Source organism: Antrostomus carolinensis, unplaced genomic scaffold (genome assembly GCF_000700745.2).
Source record: "Antrostomus carolinensis isolate BGI_N321 unplaced genomic scaffold, ASM70074v2 scaffold21942, whole genome shotgun sequence".
Taxonomy (NCBI): domain Eukaryota; kingdom Metazoa; phylum Chordata; class Aves; order Caprimulgiformes; family Caprimulgidae; genus Antrostomus; species Antrostomus carolinensis.
The window spans coordinates 1,655-26,710 of record NW_010300446.1 but is presented as its reverse complement, the minus strand read 5'-3'; the positions used below and the strand labels follow the sequence as shown (position 1 = coordinate 26,710).

Sequence of the window (25,056 nt, the reverse complement as noted above, 5' to 3'; positions counted from 1 at the left end):
TCTTATTCACAATATCATAACTGCAGTGTTAACGTCTTTATAATATGCTTTGTTTCTCTGCAGGATTAATAATTGTGTTGGTGAAGACAATCATTGGCTGTTTTTACAGCTGTGTTTCTACACTCAGATTCTTAGTTCCTATACGCTGATACTTGATTTCTGCCATTACTACTACTTTTTGCCTCTGAAAAAAGAAAATTGGGTAAGAATCTCTTTTCTCTACAAAGTGAATAAATAGCTAGTACTGCAGTGTAATTTATTTTGGTATCTAGTTACTACTTGTTTCTGCTGGCTTAGTTGTTGACGGTGAAGACAGCTCATCTACGTGTATATTATCAAGTGAGCAAACTGATTTGTGGTAAGTAACTGTGGTGGGTTGACCTGGTTGGGTGCCAGATGCCCACCAAAGCCCACTCTATCACTCCCCCTCCTCAACTGGACAGGGGAGAGAAAAATATAACAAAAGGCTTGTGGGTCGAGATAAGGACAGAGAGAGATCACTCACCGACTACTGACACGGGCAAAACAGACTCGACTTGGGGGAAGAAACAAATTTAATTTATTACCAATCAGACAAGAAGATGAGAAATAAAACCAGATCTTAAAACACCTCCCTCCACCCCTCCCCTCTTCCCAGGTTTAGCTTCTCTCCTGATTTCCACCAGCGGCACAGGGGGACGGGGAATGGGGAATCACACGTTGTTTCTGCTGCTTCCTCCTCCTCAGGGAGAGGACTCCTTCCCCCGCACCAGCGTGGGGTCCCTCTCACGGGAGACAGTCCTCCACCAACTTCTCCAACATGAGTCCTTCCCATGAACAACAGTTCTCCACGAACTGCTCCAGCATGGGTCCATTCCGTGGGATGCAGTCCTTCAGGAACAGACTGCTCCATCACGGGTCCCCCACGGGGTCACAAGTCCTGCCAGCAAACCTGCTCCAGTGTGGGCTCCTCTCTCCACGGGGCCACAGGTCCTGACAGGAACTTGCTCCAGCGCGGGCTTCCCACGGGGTCACAGCCTCCTTCAGGCATTCAGTCGCTCTAGTGTGGGGTCCTCCAGGGGCTACAGGTGGTCATCTGCTCCACCATGGACCTTCATGGACTGCAGGGGGACAGCCTGCCTCACCATGGTCTGCACCACAAGTTGTTGGTGAATCTCTGCTCCTGTGCCTGGAGCATCTCCTGCCCATCCTTCTTCCCTGACCTTGGTGTCTGTGAAGTTGTTTCTCTCACATCTTCTCACTCCTCTCTCTCCAGCTGCAAAGTGTGCAGCTTTTATTTCTCTTCCCCTTGTTTTTCTTAATTATGTTACCACAGGGGTGTTACTGATTGGCCATGGGGGAAGCTTCTGGCAGCTTTTCACAGAAGCCACCCTTGTGCTCCCACGGCCCCCGCCCCCCCCAGCTACCAAAACCTTGCCACGCAAACCCAGTACAGTAACAAAATATCATTCTAACAGGTTATGTGATTTTTGTGTGTTAAAATTCTGTGTGTTCTAGGAAATAAGGACAGAACCAGTTAGGTTCCTTTAGAATTGATTAGTGAATATGGGGAAGAAGCAAGGTAACTGCTTTAGGTGTATTCAAATTTCTTTTTACTTTCTCCAAAGTAAATTTATGCTGAGTGGATCTGAAGTCGCTATTTAGAAATGCTGATATTTGCCAGGAAAGTGAGAAAGAACAGATTATTCTGAAAGGAGAAAAATGTACATTGGTTTTAAAGCAGTATTTTGTGTTGCTTTCAAAAGATTATGTGGGTTAAGAGATAATTAAGTTTGGTTTGTTTTACTTGGACTCTATGCCATGATCATATTTCAACATCTTGTCATCAGCAAAGTGCAGTTGAACACACAAACAGAGGAAATAGACTTATGGTTTGAAAGAGAGTAAAAAATTAGATCATTTCTTCCATTATGGAATTGAAGTTATAAAGTCTCTGTGTCTGATGCTCATTTATGTCTATTATCTGTAATGTTCAGAATATTTAAGAGGTTTACTTGAAAGTTGCTGAATGCTTGAAAGTGCTAGAACATCAAAGCTGATACTTATTCTTTTGAAGAAAACATTATGAGATCTTGCTCATAAAGAAACGTAAAAGCTTCTACCCAAAATCTGAACTGGACTTAGATAACATTCCAGTTGTCCTAAGTGAAGAGACTAAGGCCATCCCAGAAATTGGTAGTATACTCTAAATTTTGTTGAGATTTTTTTCCAAGTACTGAAGTGCTGCAGATTTTTTTTATTTCATGTTGATGTGAACCCCAGCATATGCTCTGCTGGTGACACCACACCCATCTTTCAAGGCTGCTGGAGTCCGGCCTTTGGTTATGGGTAAGACAAGTCCCATTTTCCATTTTGTTGAATAACTTAAGTTTGTTGTATTATTTTGTATCCTAAAGGGTATAAAATAAGAATACTAAACTTCCTGAGAAATTCTCCTTCTGGAAAAAAATGGGGCATAGCCTTCCAAACTTCTTATTTACTCCCATATCAGCCTACAGTGGCTGTGATGTTCCCTAGAAAGTGTATGTGAGGATGATGTGTCAAAGGAGAGCTAAAAAATGTGGGAAGACTGTGTCTCTTAAAACAGAGAGATTTTTCACTTTTTTTCTAGTTTGTTGCAGGTGGGCTTTTTGTATTTACCTTGTCTTACAGGCATTGTGATTTGAGGAAGCTATTTTGATTTGTTGCAGCTGCATTCAAGTTAAAAGGGGTATGAAACTGCAGTCTTTCTATATTAGTGAAGAAATCTGTTGTCTAAGTAAAATTTCTTTTGGATATGTTAATGTTTTGGGGTTTTTGAAAGTTAATGTTTTTGGAGGGTAACTAAATGTAAATGCCTTTGCTTATAGTTTCAGTAGCTTTGTAAACTTCTTTTTAATTTATAAACTAAGCTAAGCTACTACATTTTTGGACAGAGTAATCTTATACTTTCTGTATTCTGAAGGCTTCCAGTGCACAGAGTTTGCAGGTTTCAAGTGCAAAGGCTTCTCAGTGATACTGATCTGAATACTGGCTTGGGTGTTGCACTGCGTCTAGAAGGAGGGTTATTTTTCCAAAGATAAAATCTTTGTATGAAATTGTCAGTGCTTCTCTAATAATGTAATTTCATGGTAGAATATTTCCTTTTTATTGTGAGAGTCCTCTGAATGCTCTAATTTACTTTAAGTAATTGCTGTGTTTAAGTTCTGTTTGTTAGCCTTGCTTTTTAAAAGCAGTATGAAAGGGACCAAAATTATTTGCTTGGAGATGGTCTGTGCAAGAGGGGAAAAAGGAAATCATGTTTACTTCAGGTAGTTTACAACCTCTAAAGAAGTAATAATAAATAGTTGTTAATAATAAAAGTTAGAAAATGAATATGTATAAAACTTTGTTCTTGGTAGTTGAACTGGGTTAATTTCAAGTATTTTGGAGAGCAGCCTGCTTTTAGTATCTACCCTTTAGATGATGTGACAGGTTAGGAGGCAGAACACATATGCAATAATTCTTTTAACCCAGTTTAATGTGGTTGCCTGAGTGGATCACAGCAGGTCTGGTCTGTTCAGACCTTTGTTAAGTCTAGTATTACACTGAATAGTATTTAACTTTCTCAATTTTTCAGTTGCAAGATTGAGGGGCACACACTGAAGTACAGAAAATTAAGAATAATTTGTTTGGGTGTCTAGTCAATATATCTACCTGAAAGATTACAGCAGAGCCCCGTTAAGCTGGGTTTTTTTAAGTATTGCTCAGGATATTATGCCATATAACTTTGTGCCACGGAATACTTTGTCACAGTTACGTAATTTTGACATCAAATGAACAGGACCAATGAGAAGATTTGTTTACAGTTAATTAGGTTTTTAGGCAAGAATACTGCAAGATTCTTTTGGTCTTTGTATATCAATTAAAGCTGAAGTACCCCAGCATTCCAGAGGCCACAGTCCCTTCTACCATTCATAGAAGTGCTGTTATTTGCCAAAGTTTTGTCTGTAACCAAGAACTTACATTTTCTGAATTGACAGGGCCTAGTGTTTAGCACAGATTCAAAAAACTGGATATGTTTTTCTAAGCAGCCATCTGGAATTAGCTTACTTCCTGCTCATTAAAAATACTTGTGAATTTTTTGGCAATATGCCTTCATCTTAATTTTTATTCTTTGAGTATAAAATAATACATAACACAGAAGCCGTAAAATTAAAAGTATTTGTAATGCTGTTGTGAAATAATCAATTTATCACAGTACTGATTAATGCATTATGAAAATATGATCACTGTATGCATGTTAGTATTTCCTTCTGAATGAAAACTTGTATTTTTATTTTTAAAGGGTTAAGTAAGAAAAAACCAGGCTTTTTTAATTAAGTGTGCTAAGGTGAGAGTGATAGCTTTAAAGCTAATGGAGGAAACCATTTCAATAGAGGTATGGTCTTTTAACTTCAGGTCTTAGAGAAGAAAAATGCTTCATATATTCTCGGCTCTTGTAATTGATATACTGTCCAGCAGGAGGAGTGCAATTACCGCTGGAAATTAAGGAAGTGGTAATTGAATTGTCTATGTGAGATCCTGTCAGAGGAAAAATACACAATTCAAATAAAACAGCATATGAGTCCCTCTGCTAGCTTTGGTGATTTTCAGAGGCTAAGGCTGGAACATTCTTAATTTTTCATTAAAAGCCATCAAGGTCAGGAAATCTGTATCTTCTAGGAAGTATTCAATCTTGTGAATAATGAGATGAGAAGAATAAACACACATCTTCTCATGACTACATAGTTACTCTCTATATGGCTGTGCTGGCACAGAGTCTATACACAACTGGTCAAGTAAAAGCAAAAATACATGCTTTGCCAGTACATTTTACCTGATTCATAGGAGGCTTTTAATCTTTTCAGCAAAAGAAGTTTTGCTGACACATTCTGTTTGCCTGAGATGTTGCTAGAATGATTGTCATAGCAAAAAGCCACTGACATATAAAAACCTAAATGGCTTTGCTCTGGCTTAGTTGTATTTTGCTCCTTGTTCTGCAGATACCCATTTTATATTATGGAAATATTGTTACTTAACTAATTTTTAAAGTGTTCTGAGGTTTATTGGTAGAGAGGGGAGGAAACATCATGTTTATGGCAATATGAGCCTGCTCTGTCTGGGACTCAGCTTTCCTAATTCCAAATAAAAGGTTTGGGGAAATATTCATTAGACTTTATGAGAAGGTTATTTACAGTAATCTTTATTTCAATATTATGTATTAACTAATATTAAGTAAAATATGTATCATCCAAAGTCCATTTATATTGTATAGAGAATCTAAAGGAAACCTTTTCTCTTAGGGTCATGTAATGACCTACAGGGTATTAGAGTTTAAAAAAAATGAAAATACATCAAAATCTTCCTTCTTAGTGTTCTGCAAAACCAACCTAAACCTGCTCTCCTGCTGTATAATTATATGAATTACATGAATATGGAATTAAGTTTAGAAAGTAAATATATGGTCTTTAGAGAAGAAAATAGGAACGGCTGAGATAACATTTTGTTAAAACTAAATATATTGATAGTGTCATTTTAAGGCAGTGATTGTGTGGACTTTTCTTAAAAACTAGTCTCTGTGTAGACAATTGTTTTTGGAATAAGAGTGTCATTCCCATTTTCACTTTAAACCAAATCAGTCATGAATCGGACTCATTGAGTGGACCTGAAACAGTCCTGAATAAAAAAATGCTTTGCATAAACATCAGTTATTATTAATAATAAATATATCTGCAAAAGGGCTTATTAGAATGCAGCTCATGTTCTGCAATTATTATTTTTTTTTTAAGTATGAGTGAATTTTCTCCATTGTACCTATACTTCCTCTTTCTTCCTGCAAAACCTGCAGTCTGTATTTTTTCTTTTGCTTTTTTGAATCTGACAGCCTAGCTTTGTTCTGTTTTCTACGCTGCTTTTATGATAGCCAAGTTGATAGACTAACTTCATCACCAAACTGGGACAGACATCCCAGGCATTTGCAACTGAGGACAGACAAGCCGGTTAGCATGTGCTACATGAGGTATCCCTTCCCCAAGGGAAAGATGAAGTATCCTAATGTATTTTGTGAGTATTTGAATTTCTGTGTGTATCATATTTCAGTAAAGAATCAAGATTGAATATTTTTATATTGTAAATGAAAATTTATGAAGGTTGTTTTTCACTTTGTCTTTTCTGGAACAGATACAGTAAGTCCTGTGCTGGACCTGAGGAAAGCTCTGTCCACTGTACAGAATGTACTGTAAACCCTTGAAAGTAATAACCTGATATTGCAAAAGGCAGAGACCTGTTAAATGTTTTCATGCTTTTTTGTTGTTGTTGTTAGCAGGGTAAAAAGAAAGTTGAATTTGGAAGCAGTGGTCATATAATTGCTTATGATCTTGAGCTGGACACATCATTGGTTTTGACCTCTCTCCTGTATGATAGCACAAACCTATGATAGCTGTCTTCCTAGTCAATAATAGCATTCATTGTAGCGATCATCCATAACAGCTGATGCTCCGAAATGAATATATGGCATGTGTTCTGCCATGGCGTTGAGGAAGTCTCATGTGAACGTGTCAGGGAGACTGCCTTTCTGTGGAATGTTTTAGTATTGCCTGTTATGATAAAGTTGTGAGACCTCATGGTTTGTAATCCATTCCTCAACATAATCTTACAGACCTATGCTTTGTTTCTTATTTTGTGACAAGTTTCTATTGTGCACATTTCTGTCCATTTTTATAAGTAGCCAAGAATCCTTGCAGTTTGACTGGATGCATAGAAGTAGTGGATAAGGAGAACTTAAAACCTTTAGAACAGGCAGCAGCCTGGGGGGAGGGCACACATGAGCTGTGTTGGAAATGCTGGGTAGAAAGACATCAACTGATGTGAACTGAAGTTTTCACAGAACAGTTAGGCTGTTATGTTGACAAAAAGGAGAGGAGAAAGGGGCTACCTGAAGGGCAGCTCTCCCGTTGTTAAAACTCTGCATTTTAACATCTATGCCAAGGACACATATGTCAGCCTGGCCCAATGTGGAAAAAAGCTGCTATGGGACAAAACCCTACTGTGCCATGAGAGAGAGTTCATGCATTGGTGATGGGAGCTTACGTGAGCTTATGCTTTGTGGCTCAGTCTGTGTAGGTCTTTCTTTTAGCACAGATAGTGTGATTTTGGAGGTTGACTGGGTGGCAGATTGGCAGAACAAGAGGATCTGTTCAAAATACATTGAAAGAAGGATTGATCATTTATTGACTAGTCTCGGGGGTTGAATTATAGTTTTGATTGGTTTTCTTAGCTGGGAAAAATGTTTTTGTCAGTTCTGAGAAGTAATAATAAAAAAAATGGGTTGAGCTTTAATGTAAACCAGCAACATCCTAAATGTATTATTACTGTGATTTAAATGGATTTTTTTAAATGGTCTTTTTTTTCTGTTTTCATGAAGTCACATGTTTCTATTTCAATGAAGAATTGTGAAAGAAGCTCTGTTATTAAGGTCTGATTACCAGAAGACTCTGTTCCTAAATATACTTTGGTTTTCTATAGGAAAATGCTGTTCTATCTGTACAGATTGCTAGGGGAGGGCCCAGTATTGATTTCCAGGTCATCATTGCCTCAGAGACTTTGATTCCCTTAGAGTTGTGTAATGTGTGGAAAAAACATTGGTAATGTAATCTTTTCTCACTAGTAGTGCAGCAACCCCCAGTCTTTTGTGGTAGATGCTTTAGGGAGGAAGGAAGAAAAGACAGAGTAGTATTCCTTGGTCGTCAGTATGAGAGGTCTTTCCTTTTCTGTACCTCTAGTTTTAACAAGGCCAAATGCAACCTGCCGTCTTTACGTTAGGGCTTTCTGTTGTCACGTGTTGGCTGAAGTCTTTTTCCTGATGAAGATGATGCTCAAAAGAAGGAACTCTTCTAATTAGAGTATTGGGGGGATGCTAGAAGCTTTATTATAAAGTTTTTTCTAATGAGGGATTCTGATGCTAGATCCAGAATGTGACTTCTGTTGGCACCCTTCTTTTACATTCCACTGTTTTCTGTCAAGTAGAATCTGACTACGTTAAAACACTTCAGATGTAATAAAAAACATACCTATGAAGATAGGAAGAGAAAGTATTTTACAGCTAGTAGAACTTGTGTCCTACCTTGCTTTTCTTTAAAGCTTTAGTGGGCTGGTAGAAAGGGGAATATAGATTAGTATGAATGTTTTTATTTTCAGTTGATTTAAATTTCAATTAACTCATTAACTGAGTCAGAAGAGTTTCTAAAAAATTGAAATTAAGCATGGATTTTCTTCAGCAGCAAGAAAGGCCAGTACTAACAAGAGCTGGCTTACCAGTTCAGAAAAGACTGATGGGGTTTGCTTTTTGCTTTAGCTGGTTAACTAGTGATTTCTACTTTTTCATTATGTATTGACTTTCTTCACAGCTTTAGTAGCCAGTATAAACTTTTTTCTTGGGTTTATATTTTGAACCTACATGGAAATAATTTACATCTAAAATCAGACTTTTTTACTAAATACAATTTGCTTTAACTATTCTCTGTTTAATTAAAACTCAGTGTTCCTGAATCTAAGAATTCATCTTCCTTAAGTCCTGCTGGTTGAACATAAAGAAGGAAAGATCAAAAGCAGTGGGTTGTTGTTGTTGTTTGGTTTTTGGTTTATTTTTTTTCCATTCAGTTTAATTTTATGTTCTGGTTGTAATTTAAAGTTTACTTGAAAGGTTTTAATAGTTTCCTGCTGTGATCTGGCTTTTCTAAATGGAAAAACAGATGTGTACATTCAAAAGGCAGCACTGAGAACATAATCGTAACTTATAAATAAGAGAATGGGTGTGTTAACTCATTATCAAAGGGTAAAATGGAGTGTGAACTTGCAGTACATCTACAGTAACTCCCATGTACAAATGTTTTCCTGTGGTAAAAATAAGGTGTTTTATCCTTTGAAAAAATCTATAAAATTCTCTTACACTTTTCATATTTTCTGCTGGGTCAAAGCAGGCTTTCCAGAGCAGCTGATACAGTAAATTCATATCTTCCTCCCTGTACCTTGAGACAACTTGGTTGTGCAACCATATCCAAAGTTATAATAATCAACTTAAGGCCAAAATTTAAAAGATTAAGATAAGTTTATGTTGCATAACAAATAGCATTAAAGTGGGACCAATCCAATAGAGGTACTTGGATTTTGTAGGTATCTCCTTCAAGAGTCAAGGCAAGTTATTTTTATTACAAAAGAGGTGATGTTAAAATGAAATTTGCTGTGGCTGGGAGCCAAGGTATAGGAGTCTAAACTGGACTATTTAACAGAATGGTTTACTTATGTTTTGGAGCTTGTATGTAGCAATCTGGCACAGTTTGAGATGGAAGATTCAGGAATAACCTATCTAAGCTCAATCTATTCCCAAACCTTAAATACCTGAATAACGTTTTTTAACAGTCTGGCAAAAAACCCAAACTGTTTACAGGTATAAATAAAAGATTATTGATTTATAATTTTAGTTCATAAATGTATCAATGATTTGCAATGTAGCTCAAAAATACATTATTTGCCTTTAGCTGTAAGTCTTCAGCAACAGCTCTTATGTAGTATTTCCACTTGGTTCAAAGACCTAAATTAATTTGTAAGTGCTAAAGTCTCTTTTCTTTCTGTCTTGTTCTAGGATGTTTTTGTATTTAGACATGAACTTGCTCTCCTAAGAATATCTGCCTTCATGGGCCTAATAATATTAGGTGGAATAAGTGGACTCTTTTACACTCAGCTAATGGGTATTTTCACCGTAAGTATCTAATTTTAGAAGTATATATTAGTTTTATTTTTAATTAATAAAAGCAGAAAAGCAGATTACATTTAAGGGAAGAATAGAGAATCACTTGCAGTATGAGGCACCTATTTGGTATGTGCTCTGTCAAGACTCTTGTCTCCAAGTCTTAAGAACTCTTCCAACAAACAAGTGTCTAATAATTCACCTACCAAGGCAATTTCCTTATTTGTATTATTAAAATAAAACCATGCATTGTCCTGGAATTGTGGTGTGTACAAGGCACATATTTGTGGCTTTTGATTTTTATTTTAAACTCTTAAGTGCCCTGGTCTCAATTATACTTTGTGACAGTGAGGGCCACTGATAAATCATGCATTCTGAGAATACAGACTTCTTGTTAAGTATATTAATAAATATGTTTATGTTCATGTCTCTTCACTTACTAAACTGTGGAATGGGATCATGTACAGTCCAAATGCATATTTCATATTTAAAAGTACAGAAAAAAACCCCAAACATCTGCATGGAAAAATTTTCCAGTTAAATGAATTTGTTAATGTAACAAATATCTACAAGAAACCAACTTTTGTTACTGTACCATCATGTTCTGGACATTAGAATTTAATCACTGCTGGTGAATTCTTTAAAGTTATCCTGAGAATCCACAGAAGTGTTTGAAGTACTGCAGTGTTGAACAGAGTGTTAGTTGTATCTGTACATGTCTGAAAGGGTGTATGATCTGGCCTGCAAAACTTTTCTTAAAAACAGTAGCATACACGATGGCAGTATCTTTGCAACTACAACTGACTGTGATCTGCCTGAGATTTCATTTTGGGATTATGAGGGATTACACAGTATTAACTTTTGTAGGTGCATAATGGAAAACCTCCTAACTGTATTATGTAATTCCTTTGTGTGGAATAAAGGACAAAAATTACTGAATAGTTTTTTCCTTCTGTTAGATAAAACAGTAATATCACTTACCATTTTTATTGTATTACCTTTACATAACTTTACTGCCTTCTGCTTTTTGTGTGACTGTAGCTATGCTGTGTTTTTGGGGGGGTTTTTTTGCCATCCTCCAGCTGCTCTGACAGACTGCTTTCTGCACTTTCTGTCAACCCCCAGTTCTACAGATTTACCTTGGTGCCCCTTTTATGTCTCCCTGATTTCTGTTCCAGGGTCTTGCTCACAGGTTCTGGCACACAACCTTTGTGTCTGTGATCTCTAGACTTGGGATTTTTCACTAAAATCCAATACTATGCCTTGCTGAGTATCTAGCTGAAGTGGTGCAGACTTCTGAATTTGGCTCACACTCACTCCCAGTAGTGGTAGAGATGGAAAGTCAGGGAGCCTTAGCGTTTAGATGCTGAAATATGGATATTTTTTTGGTCTCTGTTAAATGGATGTACAAGAAGGAACAAAAAGCCATGTGGTCTGTACTACACTAAAACACAGAAATGATACAGAAGAAAACAAGGAGCAAAACCATCCTGTTCTGTTTGCTGCCAGAAGCTGGACTAAATTTTGGCAGAGGCCATCAGCATCCATTCAGATACTATTAGTATACATGAAATAAAAACTCCCAGGCTGAACCCAGTTCTGTCAGATACACCTGAAACTTGGGACATTTCTCTTTTGACATGAGATACCAACTGTGCTGCCTCTGCAACAGGTGTCAGTTCCCAGTATGTTCTTTCACTGTTCTGAGCCTCATCACTGTCAGGCTGCTGCCACCACTGCAAACTCCTTTAAAGTGCTGTAAAGCCCCTTGATTCTACATCAGTTGTGTAGTATATTGTGAAGTACATCCCGTTGCACTTACTGAGCTAGCCACTGCCCTGGAACAGATATGGGCTAATGGCATTTTTAAGTTCAGCCTCCTTTTATGTGCTCAAACTGTAATTCTGTGGATTACTGAGCTGCAGTGTGCCTGGATACTCTCTTTTGTCCTCTTTGCCGAACTCTGTGAAACAAACACCACATTAACTGCGGGTATGGATGGACTATGAGAGGCAGATGCTGGAAAGTACAGATCTTCTGCAACAGGGCCTCTCGCTGCACCCTGCCTGTAGCAGAGGGACTACTGTTCTTGCTTCATATGGACAAGTTTTCAGGTTTGGGATTGTTGGGCCGAGATTGCTGGGCAAGGAGAAATCCATTGCTAGGATCTCCAAATTCTAATTCATTCACACTATGTGGATGCTGTTGTACTGACTTACTGAAGAACAGAGGTCATCTAGTTCATCCCCTGCTCAAAGCATTTCCATACCGGCAGCACAATCGTCTTCTTTCTTTTCATTCCTTTCGAGTATAGAATTGGCAAGAATAAACGATACAGTCATTTTGAGGAATCTGCCTGGGAACAACTAGTCAGACTTCAAACGAAGAATGCCAAATCTGTTTGGTGAGGTTATGCTTAGTCTGCAAGTTGCATCAGAAAATCTTTCTGTACAAAATGGTTTTTGATTGTCAGCATTGTTCTGTGGGGACTTGCTTCCTCCCTAAGCACTTACAGAGAGCTTTGGCTAGCCAATGGAAAATGCAGAGGAGAGGGCAGCAGGTGAATGAGTAGTTTCTCTGCAGGCTCCCCAAAAATGCACCTATCGTGCACAGGATAAGGGGAACAAAGAAAGTGGGTATACCCACCCACAGTGCTGAGTGCACAGCGTGGAAGGCATTCAAGTCCTATAGAAGCAATGAACTGTGATCACTAAAAGACAGTGATGTTCTCACTGTGCTGGAGTTACTGTTCAGCATCTAACCTTCCTGTATAAGCTAAACAAATTGTATCTGACATGCCCTCTATTTAAAATAATGAATTAATGATAAATTTAAGCTTAACTTAGTATACAGTACAGATCAAAATTTATTTAACTGCAGAACACAATCATTGAAGTGTAGTACTGCAGACTGAGGTTAATTTAAAAGAAACTCAAACACTGGAAGGCATAGATATGCACAGTTAAGGCATTTGTGTTATATTAATTGCTCCATAGCTCTTCTTAAGAGCATTAATTTCAATGATTGGTGAAGCTGCCCAGAGATGTATGCAAGAGAGGTGGACAAGAGCATGGACCTTTTCAAAAAGGTGAAGCAGAGCAGCTTTTACTTGTGCTTGTACAGGAAAACAGATAATAAACATTTTCCGAGTTCATGTGCCATGCCTGTGTCTGCAGTTCAACATCAAGCCAAGATTATTTCCACAGTGCCTGGACAAAATTTATTTTTAAATAATAGAGACAATCAGCATTGCAGCTCTGTGGTCTAAACCTTGACTGCTACATACTGTTGCAACATGAGTCCACAAAGTTCAGGTTTGTTGGGGTTTAACATTATTTACCTGTGTTACCAAAATTCTATTTTTGGAAAGAAAAATAACCTCAAGACTTACCAAATTTTGACCCTTTTGTAGCAAAACTGCCTGATTCTCCAGAAGATAAACTTGCTTGACTGTCATTATATAATTTTCCAGAAATTAAGCCAATAGTTCCCATTTCATCAAAGTAATATAAAGCTAAGGCTAACTTTTTCTAGGAATACTGGACATGCATATTAAAAAAATCCCGAGTTCTTGGCCTCTCAGTGTCTTCTACATAAGCAGAATGTACTCTGCTTACTGTCGGTCTCCCAGAAGCAACTTGGGATAATGAAACCATAGAGTTGTTGTCCTCCTGTAGCATCATCAGTAATAAGGAACTAGGACCTGGAATGGCAACTTTGGTCTCCATTGTTTATTTACTCAATTGTAAATGATTGGAATGTAGCATGCATTACAAAGCATGGTATGTAGCCTAGGTCAGAGCACTTGTGCTGATTTCTTATATTTCCAGAAGTTTATCCTTTTGCTTCTGCAGCAAGATAGATAAAGTTGAATGTATAGAATTAATTTGCACTAAGTGACCTTTGTAGAAAACATTTTTATAAGCAGAGTTGCTCTTTACTAGAATTGAGCTAAGTTACAGCTTGACAAGCCATAAGAACAAGCAGAAGTTTTTCATAGAATTTGAAGGGGGAATACTGGCATTTTCTCCTCTTTGATAAATTTTTTTGCAATGTCAAAAATTGTTCCCCAACTGAACATATAGTGGAAAACATATATCTGATACACTCCAGCATGTCTTTCTGGAACAGGGCAGTAGCTAAAATAGGAAAGCAAAGCACATTATGAAGTACAGGTGAAATACTCTTCTGTGTGTGCTGGTACTTTCCAAAATTCAGTGGTCTTGTGCAGTTGACTGGTCTTCTGTGCCTATCATGGCATAACTCTCATTGGTTACAACAGTAGATTCATTATGTAAAAGTTTTTTAAGAAAAAAATGCATGTAATCTCCCGTTATCCTGTTCAAGTGTATTCAACAGATACCAGGATGCTTGGAAAAAATGCTCTCTCTTAAAAATGAAGACTTTGTAACTTGTGTACTCAAATTTGGCTCTTGCACAGAGAATGTTCTTAAGGCTGTGCTGCTTGAGAAGGTGATTAATAGACCATGTCACCTAGCACATGGTAATTGAGTATGCTTACCAGCTCTCTTACTGTAGTATCACTGTTAGGGTATTATTAGCAAAAGTCTATTTGTATCTCATTTGGAGGTCCAGGAAGCCAAAGAGCAAGGGAGGTGACTTCCTACAATGAGAGGAGAACAGCTGGTTAGCAAAAACTGTCCTTAGAGGAACTTTTGACATGAATTGTTCTGATGAAGGGGGGAGCAGCTGAGGTGGCCTCTGTAGACAAGATTAGTGCTGTCTCCCCAGAAACTAGCATATGTGAAACATACTTCTAGCAGAAGAGGCACATTGCTCTTTTCATCCTCCTTCTCCAGTTGCTTTCCCTAAGCTCTATTTGCTTTCACTCATTATCATCTTGAATTTTAACTCTTCCAGCATGTACCAGAGATGATGGGGAACTTTTATTTGGAAATTGAGGTGTCTAAGTTCTCTCTAATTCAGAAGTCTCTGAAATAGGGAGAAATTTAAGATCCTAATTTAGGAACTCTAGGATCCTAAGAAGATACTCTTCTTAAAATCTCAGCATAAAAATTAGTCATCTTACTTACAATTTTCATGTTTATGGAACAGGGCAGTAGCTAAAACAGGAAAGAGCAGAAGAAAACAGTTTTACCCATGAAGAAAGCACTGTCTGATGTAATTTCCAAAATGATCACCCATTTATATTGAAAGCCTGCTTACCTTCCATGCTCTCCAGTCCTATATTCCCTGTCATTGCTTGTAGTGCAAATTTGAATTTTATGTTCCTTAACTGGAAATGAGCCTGTATTCTTACATTCCCAGGCAGCATGATGTTTTTTAATGACACTGCTTAAGAAGCAAAAGCAAGCTTAGCATAAAACAATGGTAAAAAAATAAATATGTTTTTGTCAGTCGCACCGTAGAAAAACTAAATATTCTCCTACTATGAATAACTTTTTTTTTTTTTTTAATTATTGGTACACCTTGCTTCAGACTTGCTTCTAGCTGCTTGTATGCTTGCAAGCAATTATTCCTCTTTTGCCTCAACACTACAGGATAACAAGATAGCTCTAGTATAGACACTTTCAAACTTAATGAAGGTAGAGGGGTGGTTTTTTATTTGGTGGTTTGTCATAAATAATAAAAATACTATTTATAGATAAATTATCATTTTGCTTGAGATGGATAGTTGAATTTCAGAAAGTTTTTAAATTTTCCACAAAAAAAATTCCAAAACATCCACTGTCTTGTGCAACTACTGCCTATATCTATTAATAACATTGTATTGCAACGACAAATGCCAAGTTTATCTAGAAAAGAATATTTTGTATTTAACCTAGAAGGAAGTCTTGAAGAGGACATATCTGTGTTACTCAATTTTATTTCCAATTGCTTTTTTTCTTCAGTTATCTTCATATCAAATAATAAAATTTACTTGGAAGCTAAATCAAATGGTATCCAGAAATTTGCTTGGTTTTTTAGGATATATTTTGGGGATGTGTCCTCTATTGTTTGATATTTTTGTAGGTAACAAATTCTTTTTTTCCCAAAAAATACAGAACTAGCCTATTTATTCATAGGAAAAGGCATAAATTAACCTAAAAAAAAAAAAAAAAGTCTCTTTTATCAACCACAGATTGCTTCTGATTTATGACTGTAGGAGGTAAAGAGCTGCAATTCAGGTTCTTTTAAAAAGGTGGAACTGTCAGGAGGATGCTTGTGTGTATGATAGTATGAGACTAGTCTTGGCATGTGTATTTCTCTCGCTCATGTTCCATTTTTGCTTTAAGAAGGTACTTCTGTATGTCTTCACATCACAGTTAAATGATGTTAAAAACCAGTTCTTCTATTTATACAGTAAGATTCAGACATCAGTTGTGTTTGATCTACAAGGCATTACTGTAGAACAAATAATAAATAATATAGCATGCTTTTTAAATAATGGCTTGTCTGATTATTTTTATGTTTGTTCATATCTGGTGAGGTTTTAAACTGCATCAGACACTACTAAGAAGTATTCAGCCTGTTGACTTTTTTTAAGGCTGGTACCTTTTGCATATGTGAGGTTTTCTGCCTTTCAAGATCCATGTTCTTTATTTTCTTGGCTGCCACCTGTCTGAAGCAATCACTCACTTCTTTCTCTTCCTCTGTACAAAAGGAAAATCCCATCTTCCCATGGATGGTGGAAGGTAACAGGATAATCAGTTCAGCAGTGATCCTCTGATGTCATTGTGGGAGCCCTGTAAAAGCGGATTATCTGTGACCCAGATAAAATAATTAGAAATTACTTGGACACTTACAAATAACCGATCTACTAATCTCATTTTCAAAGTTAAAAAAGGCCTATCTCTCAATTTAACACTACCAGATGTTTCAGTTAAACAGCATCCTTTGCAGAGACTAATCTGAACCCTAATTTTAAAGGATTACCTTTGATTATTTTTTATTTCAAACACTAAACAGTTTGTGTTTTCATTTTTCCATATGCTCAAACAAAGTATTTATATGGAATTAAATAAATTTTCTTAATGTTTCCACTATTCTCTCTCAAATGTGATTTTGTGTGATTTTTGTATGTTAGTATTGCAGAGAAAAACTTTTCATTAAAATTATTTAGTAATTAACGTGTTTTTCTGGGGCAGAACTATGTAATGGATGGGCTTTAGTAATTTAGTCTAAATTTAGTAGATACCATGAGGTCTTTTTGCAAGGTAGTGAATGTATTATCATAAACTAAGTGGACAGTGACTGTATTAAGTTAATTAATGCTACCAGGGTTTCCTGTTAATTAACTGTCTGAAAGATGTACAGTGGTATGCCAATATCCTGGTGCATCAGTACTGTGTGGATGTGGTACAGAGAAATTTCCCTTTATTTGCTTTGGGGAGTATGGAAGGGAAAATAGTTTAACAGCTGGTGTTCAGCAGTCTGTCTGGTGCACAATATGATGCCTACTACAAAAATTGTTCCCCTCAGAAGCATTTTAAAATGTTGATATTTGTTAAGTGCTATGTTTTATTATGGCTGCAGTTTCTCCTTTTCACCCTAAAGTAGCAAACTTATTTCACTACCTATTTTTTTGTTATTCTTTTAAACAGATCAATCTCCACAGGAAGGTCTTGAGCTTAACTAATTAATATATTTTAACTATTTTACTTAGTGTGACTGATACAGTGAGCATGTAGTAAGGAACATTATTCATTTTGCTCAGGGCATCTTTTCTTCTCAAACGGACAAAAACTTCCTATCAAGGAAACTGGAAAAAGATGGAAATTGTAAAAAATAATTTTCTGATACATTTCTCCCAAAGGAATATTTTCAAGAAGTCAATTTTCCTTAGGAGTATAATTTCATTTAATAGTATAATACAAAAATGAAATGCAAACAATAAAAATGCAGTGAAAAGTTTGAAATCCTTTGTGTAATCAATTTCAGAAACAATTTTACAAAGGTTGAAATGCAAAATGATGAGAATGTAACTACAGTTATTCTGTTAATAAAACTGAAGGCTTTTTAATTCTATGCATATTTCATAGTGTAGATCCATTGCTGTTTTAATATACAGAGTGCACAAGTGATCTAGTTGTGTCAAAGTGCTTTTTGTCTTTAAAAGTAAGCATCTTACAATTAAAAATATTTGTAATCATACCTTTAATCAGATAATCTATTAAATACTGTTTTGATTAGTGAAATACTAAGGGCTTTTCCTGTTTTTTCAAACATGGCAGAAATGTAATCAAGGAACTATTAATCCTCATCATTAAGTTTGGCACAGAAGAAATTAGGATTGGAAGGGGAAATAAGGATTCCCAGGCAAACATATTCTTTACCTGGCTATAATAAAGTGAAGTTAGAAGGTAATTGCAAAGGGAGAGCAAAAGGTATATAAACTATAAACCCAAATAGTAATTTTAAATTAGAGATGTAACAGAAAATAGGTTCATGTTAACATTGTCTGTCTGTATCTTCCTCATTATTCTTATCCCTTCCCCTTTTCCTGTCTCTGCCTTTAATCCACCTAGAGGTAAATCTCCTATTAGAAGGCTGCATAAAGTCCTATAAATTCAATTGTATGGAATTAGTGATATCCTAGGCTTTGAATGGGATTTTTAAACCATGTAGACTCTTTCTTTTGTATCTTTACCTTATTTTTCTTAAGCTGACTATCAATATGAATGTAACCTGACAGTTTAAAATACCTATTTACCATAAAAATAAAACTTCCGTTTATTTTAAAAACCTCTTTCATGAGCTATTTAAAATGTAACAAATTCAAATGTAAGACACACTAAAGTGGCAAAAGATCTCATCAGTTTTATTTAGATCACTACATGGTTTTAGGTAAAGTGAGAATACTTTTATTGAAATTAATTATTTATAATATTTTTTAGGAAAAGCATAAGTTAGAAAATTTAATCAAAAGGGTTTTATACTATGCAGAGAATCAGAAGTATCATGCCAGAAATATCCCCTGTTCATCACTCAAGGAAGAAGCCCTTTTACAATTCAGTTATTTTTCTAAATAGTGAAGGAAATACCTTTAACCAATTGAAAATAAGTAAGTGTAATAATAATGTTCTGGGGGCTGAGTATATTTTGTTTAAATGTAGCTTGTCAAAGTGAGGTATCAGACCATTAAAATGGCTTCTGTGTGAGGAAGGTCAACAGCTAGCCTTCCTAAGCATTTTTTTCTTAATATTGTTATGTTAATAAAGTATATGTAAATATCAACAAAAAGAAAATGTGTTATCCTGTCTGCAGCTATTTTCACCTAACACACCATGGATTTGAAATAGAATGAAGAAAAGAGGACTGTTCTTATCATCTTCTGTGTAGATGTGTTCCTAATTTGTTACTGGAGGTTTTCTTTCCATTGATTGATTTTTTACTATCTGACAAATACATTGAAAATCTATTTAACTAAACTCATCAGAGCATAGAGTGTAGGAGTATTCCCTAGGTATTACACTGAGTAGCTTAATTTTCTGTATTGCATACAAATCTCTGATTTAGAGATTTAAAGTTAAAACTGAACTAGTAATTTTCAGGCTGAACCTAATTGTAGTTGATAAAATTAATTGTATTATCTTACATTAGAAGCCCAGGTGATGAAAACAATGCTAAAAAGTGGCCAAATGTAAACCTAAAATGAAATTAATGCCAGAAAGAAGAATTCCTGAAATATGAAGTATTCTTTCTAGGAGATGTTCCGTATTTTATATTCAGTTGCTCAGCTGTCATTTACATACACACAATGAAAGGATGTTAGGTTATGAAAAAATGCATTGTTCGGATAGAAGATTCAGGGACTTGTCAGTGTGAGGTTAGTGATTGGACTCTATGATCTTAAAGGTCTTTTCCAGTCTAGGCAATTCTGTGATTCTGTGGTATGTCGTCTTGCACTTTTGGATAAAAGCAATGGCTGGGAATCCAGGAAAGCTTGCAAGTTGTTTGTTTTTTTTCTCTTTCTGCTTTATCATACTTTCCTGATGATTCCTATATTCTGAGTATTTGAAAATACTCTTATTAAGAAAGAGTGGCATAATGCTTACATTCTTCTGTTGCAAGCAATAAGTACAGCTGTATTTATTACATGTCACTTTAAGGAAATACAGAAGAAAAACTGAACCAGAGACTGTGGCTGCGTGCTTTGGAGTTAGTCCTGTGAGTTACAAATTACAGCGTTTCCTTTGGAAAACATAAATCAGTAAGAGGAAAATATTATTTCCATGTGCTTCTTCCATGATAAATTAGATCATGATGAATCCCATCCTATAGCATAGTTTGTTAAACAATGCATGTGATACTTTTAAAAAACTTGTTTTTTCAGGCAGTTGGTTATGCTAATTAAAAATACTGATGTGAAAGATACCTTCCTCCTCATAGCTAACGCAAGTGCATCCATTTGCAAGTGCATCTTAAGCTCGTCTGCAGAATTCAGTCAGTGCTCTTACATATGTCTCTCCATTCCTCTCGGAACAGTCTTAGCTGTGGCAGTAGCTTACTTCACTTGGGGTAGACAAGCTGCTTTTTCAGACTCGTTGTATGTCCTCAAAGCAAAAAAAACCATTCCTCATCACCTCAGCAGAATCTGAACCCTTTGGCTTTTTCCTCTTGTTTTAAAGTGATATGTTGTTAATGATTGCTGTGGTTATTTCCTTTAATTTCTTTTGGCTTTCTCACTAAGGTGTAATTATTTTTCCTTGTTGCTTTAAGATGCTTATCGGTGGGTATGTATCTCTGAATAACCAGGTGCAGGAACAATGCTCGTTTCCAGACTAGATGATGGCTTTGGGGGTCCAGATGACCCATCATGTGGAATTAATCAGTTGTGTTTTAGTCAATTTCGTCCTGTATGCAATTGCAAATTTTATGGGATTTTTGGAGATAGAGACTACTAGGACTCAATAAATATGCCATGTTTGCTCATACCAAGTTATTTTCAGCTTTTGGATGAGTGCAAATTCTCCAGATTTTAACATCAGCATTAGCTCTGAATCTTAGCAGAGTTCTATTTGTATTAGTAGTAATCCGAGCTGATAGTAGATGCAGACAGTCAAAGCCTCTTAGGCCGAACACATTAATACTGATGTTGTAGCAAAACCTTGGTATACATCAAATGCATAATTAAGAGAGATACTCTGGTTGAAAGCCATTTGTGAAATGCGTTAATGAACAAAACACGTTGTCATTCAGAAGAATAGTGGTTTTTCAGGTCCTCCTGTCTCCAAAAGAAGAAAAATCCATCTGTCTGAGAAGAAAGCCTTAAATAACAGGCCAAAACTCAACTGTGGCCCTCTCCCTTTCCTTCCTCTCCTGTCTCCAGAGGGGCTACCGAGTTTCCTGGGGTGCTGTGAAGTTTCACTTTCATGTGAAAAGGTAAATTGGTTCATTCTCAAATGAAAGTACATTCTGACTGAGCCCAGCTGTTTGGCAGCAGTGTTGGGGGAGGGAAGCTGTGAGTGGAATTTGGTCTCTTAAGTTCAGTCACCAGCACTTGTTAAGCAGCTAAACTTCAGAGGGATGTTTTCTCCCATTCCCTCCAGCTCTAGTTCACAGCTTTTAAAATGTAGCTATAAAGATTTTTAATTCTGAAAAAGTATCCCAGAAGCAAAGGATTCACTGCTCAGTCCCAATTCCTTTACTGTAAAGCAAAAGTATTTTAAAGTACATGTTGGCATTTTAATGGAAGAAGGAATGAAGGAAGGAAGTAAGGAAGGAAGGAAAGGGAAGAAGGAAGGAAGGAAGGATTGATTTCCTTTGACTTCCTATCCAACTAAAATCGTTAGTATGTTTTAAAAGTGTGGAAACTTGACAGTCTTTTTTTACAGTCACTTTCTACAGCTCTTGTTTTGATGCTTTCACTTAGTTCGTTAATTTAATGGGTTACATTTTTGAGGGGAGCATCTTTCAGGTCCTGATAACATGCTGCAGTAACTATTAAAAAGAAATAGAACCCCCAGTACCCCACCCGGGAATTCCTCCAAAAATCTCAAATATGGTATTTTAGGGAGCAGTACAGACATATCAATGAATAAAAAATGTGGAGAAACATAGCAAAAAGCTGTATTTAAGGTATTATATGCACCCAAAACTGCTTTAAGGCTCTGTTTGTGAAATGACAGCATAAGCCTTTGATAGCTAGATATCAATTACAGTCTGGACTAGCATGCTACTGCTGTACAAAAAAATAATGAACAATCATTGCTTCCAAACATAGGAATATTTTTTTGTACCATCAAGCAGACAACTTTCAGTTGACCAGAGAATAATTCCTAGAGCAGAGATATTTTTGCAGTTACGGAAGGAACTATAGCATCTCATCAAATCGCTGTTGTAACCTCACTGAAATGTCATGGAAGGAATATCTCTGTTTATTTAGTCCTTTTTATTGGGAAAGGTGCGTGTGATTTTCTGTGGTCAGAAAAGGTAGAGTTTGTTCTGACAAGAGCTGGACAAAAAGCCAGCCCAAGGAAGCAGAATATCCCTGGGCTGTGTAGTCAGGTCCTGCCCTAACAAGGAGAGCAGCTTGTGTCTTGTCATGCTTTCATGCTGCCTGCGGCAGGTGAGGTGAGTACGTTAGACAGGCCCATAAGGTGGAGAGGAGAAGCACTTTATCTATGGGAATCGAACCAACAGACAGGATTTACCGTCTGCTGCCTGCAGTCCTGTCCTCTCTCACTATTGCGTGGTTGTTCAAATCCACCTGATGATGGGGCTGGAATGGTTTATACAGTCTGCCGTGGGCATGCCTCCTCTGCACAAACAGGGAAGAACTCATGCATCCTGGTGGGCTGGCAAGAGAAGTGAGGAATTCCCTCCTTTGCCATAGTGCATCTGGGATTCAGCTGGGTAGGTCGTGGGCAGAATTAAGATTTTTGTCATTTCGCATGTGGTAAGGGATCCTGTTCCAAAACTCATCAGAACTGGGAAGTGGATTTAGAAGGATGAAATGGGCAAGGGGAGTTGAGGCCACCCATGTCTGGTGAAGCAGGGAAGCAGCTTCTGGTACATATTTTCCTGCTCACATTTCACCCTTCCCCTTCAAAGCTTTATAAAAGATGGTGGCAGAATCCCAGCAGCGCCTGCACTGAATTTGATGCACTGATGGCAGGAGCAATCAAGGAACACAGTATTGTTGTATTGCTGGCTAGTGTTTCCAGGTGACAACGAAGCCGCAGCCTAATTAAAGCACAGCCCTTGTGCCTCTGTGTGGCTGGGGCAATAGAGGCTCTCGGCTTTGTTCAAACGCTAGCGCAGTCTGATAGGTGCATTATGTGCATGCCTAAATCAATTAACAGTAAAAGGAAACATCAAGCTGCCAGGAAAAGGAGATGGAGCCATGAGAAATATTTTAATTATTGTATTTTGGACGTCATGAGTGATTTTGGGACATAATGAATGAACTATGTGCATTGAAAACACTAATTCTGCTGGAGTTAAAATTGAGGTGATACTTACAAAGCAAGCTTTTTTAAAAAATGTATGGTGCAAAAGTGAGACAAAAGTATTGTTGGTAGCTTTAAAAGTTTTATTTGGGGATGATCTAAGCTTAAATTGATTTGTTAATTAACTATAAAACAACTGTTAATTATAAAACTTGTGACACTAAATTAATCATGTTAAAACTAAAGTATGAATTTAATTTACTGTTAGCTGCAGGGGTGCCTCCACTCTGCACATTATTTAGTTATTGCTACATTTTAAGATAATAATTTTTATATTTGGTATTTGCCTGTAGAAACTATGGAAACTGGTGGTATATTCCTAGTGGTGCTGTTTGCATTATAGTACTCATGAAGTTAACTATCTTCAAACTTCTTAATAGCTCCTGCTTTTCAAAATACTCCATCTGTTAGTTGTTGCATTTTACTAAATTTCCCTGTGCTTATCTCAGTGGGCTACTCCGAGTCTGGAAGGGATGCAAGAGTGTACCTTACACACATTACTTCTATATGTCCCATTAATTAATTGTAATATCTGAATTAATTTTAGCTGTAATAATGCTGCAAGTTTTTCTTGTCTATATCTTCCAGTATAGGCATGGTATGTTCTATACCATATATATACCATAGGCATAGTATGTTCTATCGTAGTAAACTACACAGTATAGTTTCGCATTGTGTTTGTAAAAATCATTTAATAGACTGAATAAATTTGTGTGTATAATCTCACAGCTGTTTAAAACTAATAAGGCATATGAGTAATATGTAACCTCCTGGACTAATGCCAAAGCAGAGTGAGCTACAAATTTATTCCCTGCTTTATTTAGCTCCTTTCATAATGACATTTGAGCAGTTCAGCATGTAAATATACCATTTTTAATTGTTTTTTCTTTTCTTCAACAGGATACTACAAGTATAGAAAAAATGTCAAACTGTTGTGAAGACACGTAAGTGTTGTAAAATTTGTACATTTATTTGCTGAAAAGCTGAAGGAGTAGCTGGTTTGGTTTTTTTTAACTATGTGAGAGAGAAAAGGACCTGAAGGCACTTTGTTAAGACTATTTTGCTTGGTTCTCTGCCCTGTATTTCCCATTGCTAGCAGCAGCTCACTAATGTTGTACACAGAGTAGCCCCACATTATTCCTGTTCCTTCCCTACCCAAAGCCAGTAGAACTGTATTTTCTTTCAAGAGTACCGATCAAAAGACACTTTCTGCTGTGTCTTGACATACATTTCATTGATTCTGAGGTTCTCCTCTGCTTCAAAAGTAGCCTTCAGCTGATTGACGACACAGATAATTTCTGTTCTCCAAAGTTAAGTCTCAGCTGCCTGCTGTAATGAAAGAAAAGCGGTATTTGTGATGCTGGGAAACAATTCATCAGCGTCCACTAATGGATCCCCAGCCAACCTGCATTGTTCTGGCTGACTGAAGTGCACCGTGGGCGTGCTGTCTTTCACTAATAATGCTCTCTTCTGTAGATCGAGGCCCCGAAAGCCATGGCAGCAGACCTTCTCGGAAGTTTTTGGCACTCACTGGAAGATCCTGTGGTTTATTCCTTTCAGGCAGAGGCAACCACTACGAGTTCCCTACCACTTTGCCAATCATGTCTAAACAGATGGACGGTGGGCACAGATGGGTCCTCCATGCTGGAAGCGTGTTACAGGTTTTATGATAATAGGACTATGACAGTCTTCAAGTCAATTAAATTCCACCCACCAATCGTAGGCATCACAACGTGCCCCAGGCTTTATTTTAATGGTGGTCTCGATTCTGTTCTCAGATTAATACAGGTTGGATGTTTAACTTTGGGCAGATTTACTGTAAAATTAGCTTTCCAAAGGGATTTCTTTTGTCTTTGAGTTTAATACCAAAACCAAATGACTGGAATGCAGTCTTAC

General features: G+C 36.9%; 1 protein-coding gene across 2 annotated transcripts in view; it reads left to right on the top strand.

Moving 5' to 3' along the window:
- The window catches only part of ZDHHC21 (zDHHC palmitoyltransferase 21), a 30,215-nt gene extending 5,446 nt beyond the window's left edge, over positions 1-24,769 (top strand). For both annotated transcript variants that reach the window (XM_010163148.2, XM_029083799.1), the window contains 4 exons: positions 64-202; positions 9,641-9,757; positions 24,061-24,104; positions 24,637-24,769. In XM_010163148.2, the coding sequence (XP_010161450.1) occupies positions 64-202; positions 9,641-9,757; positions 24,061-24,104; positions 24,637-24,769 (433 nt within the window). The remainder of the gene's footprint in view (positions 1-63; positions 203-9,640; positions 9,758-24,060; positions 24,105-24,636) is intronic.
- The last annotated feature ends 287 nt before the right edge of the window (positions 24,770-25,056 follow it).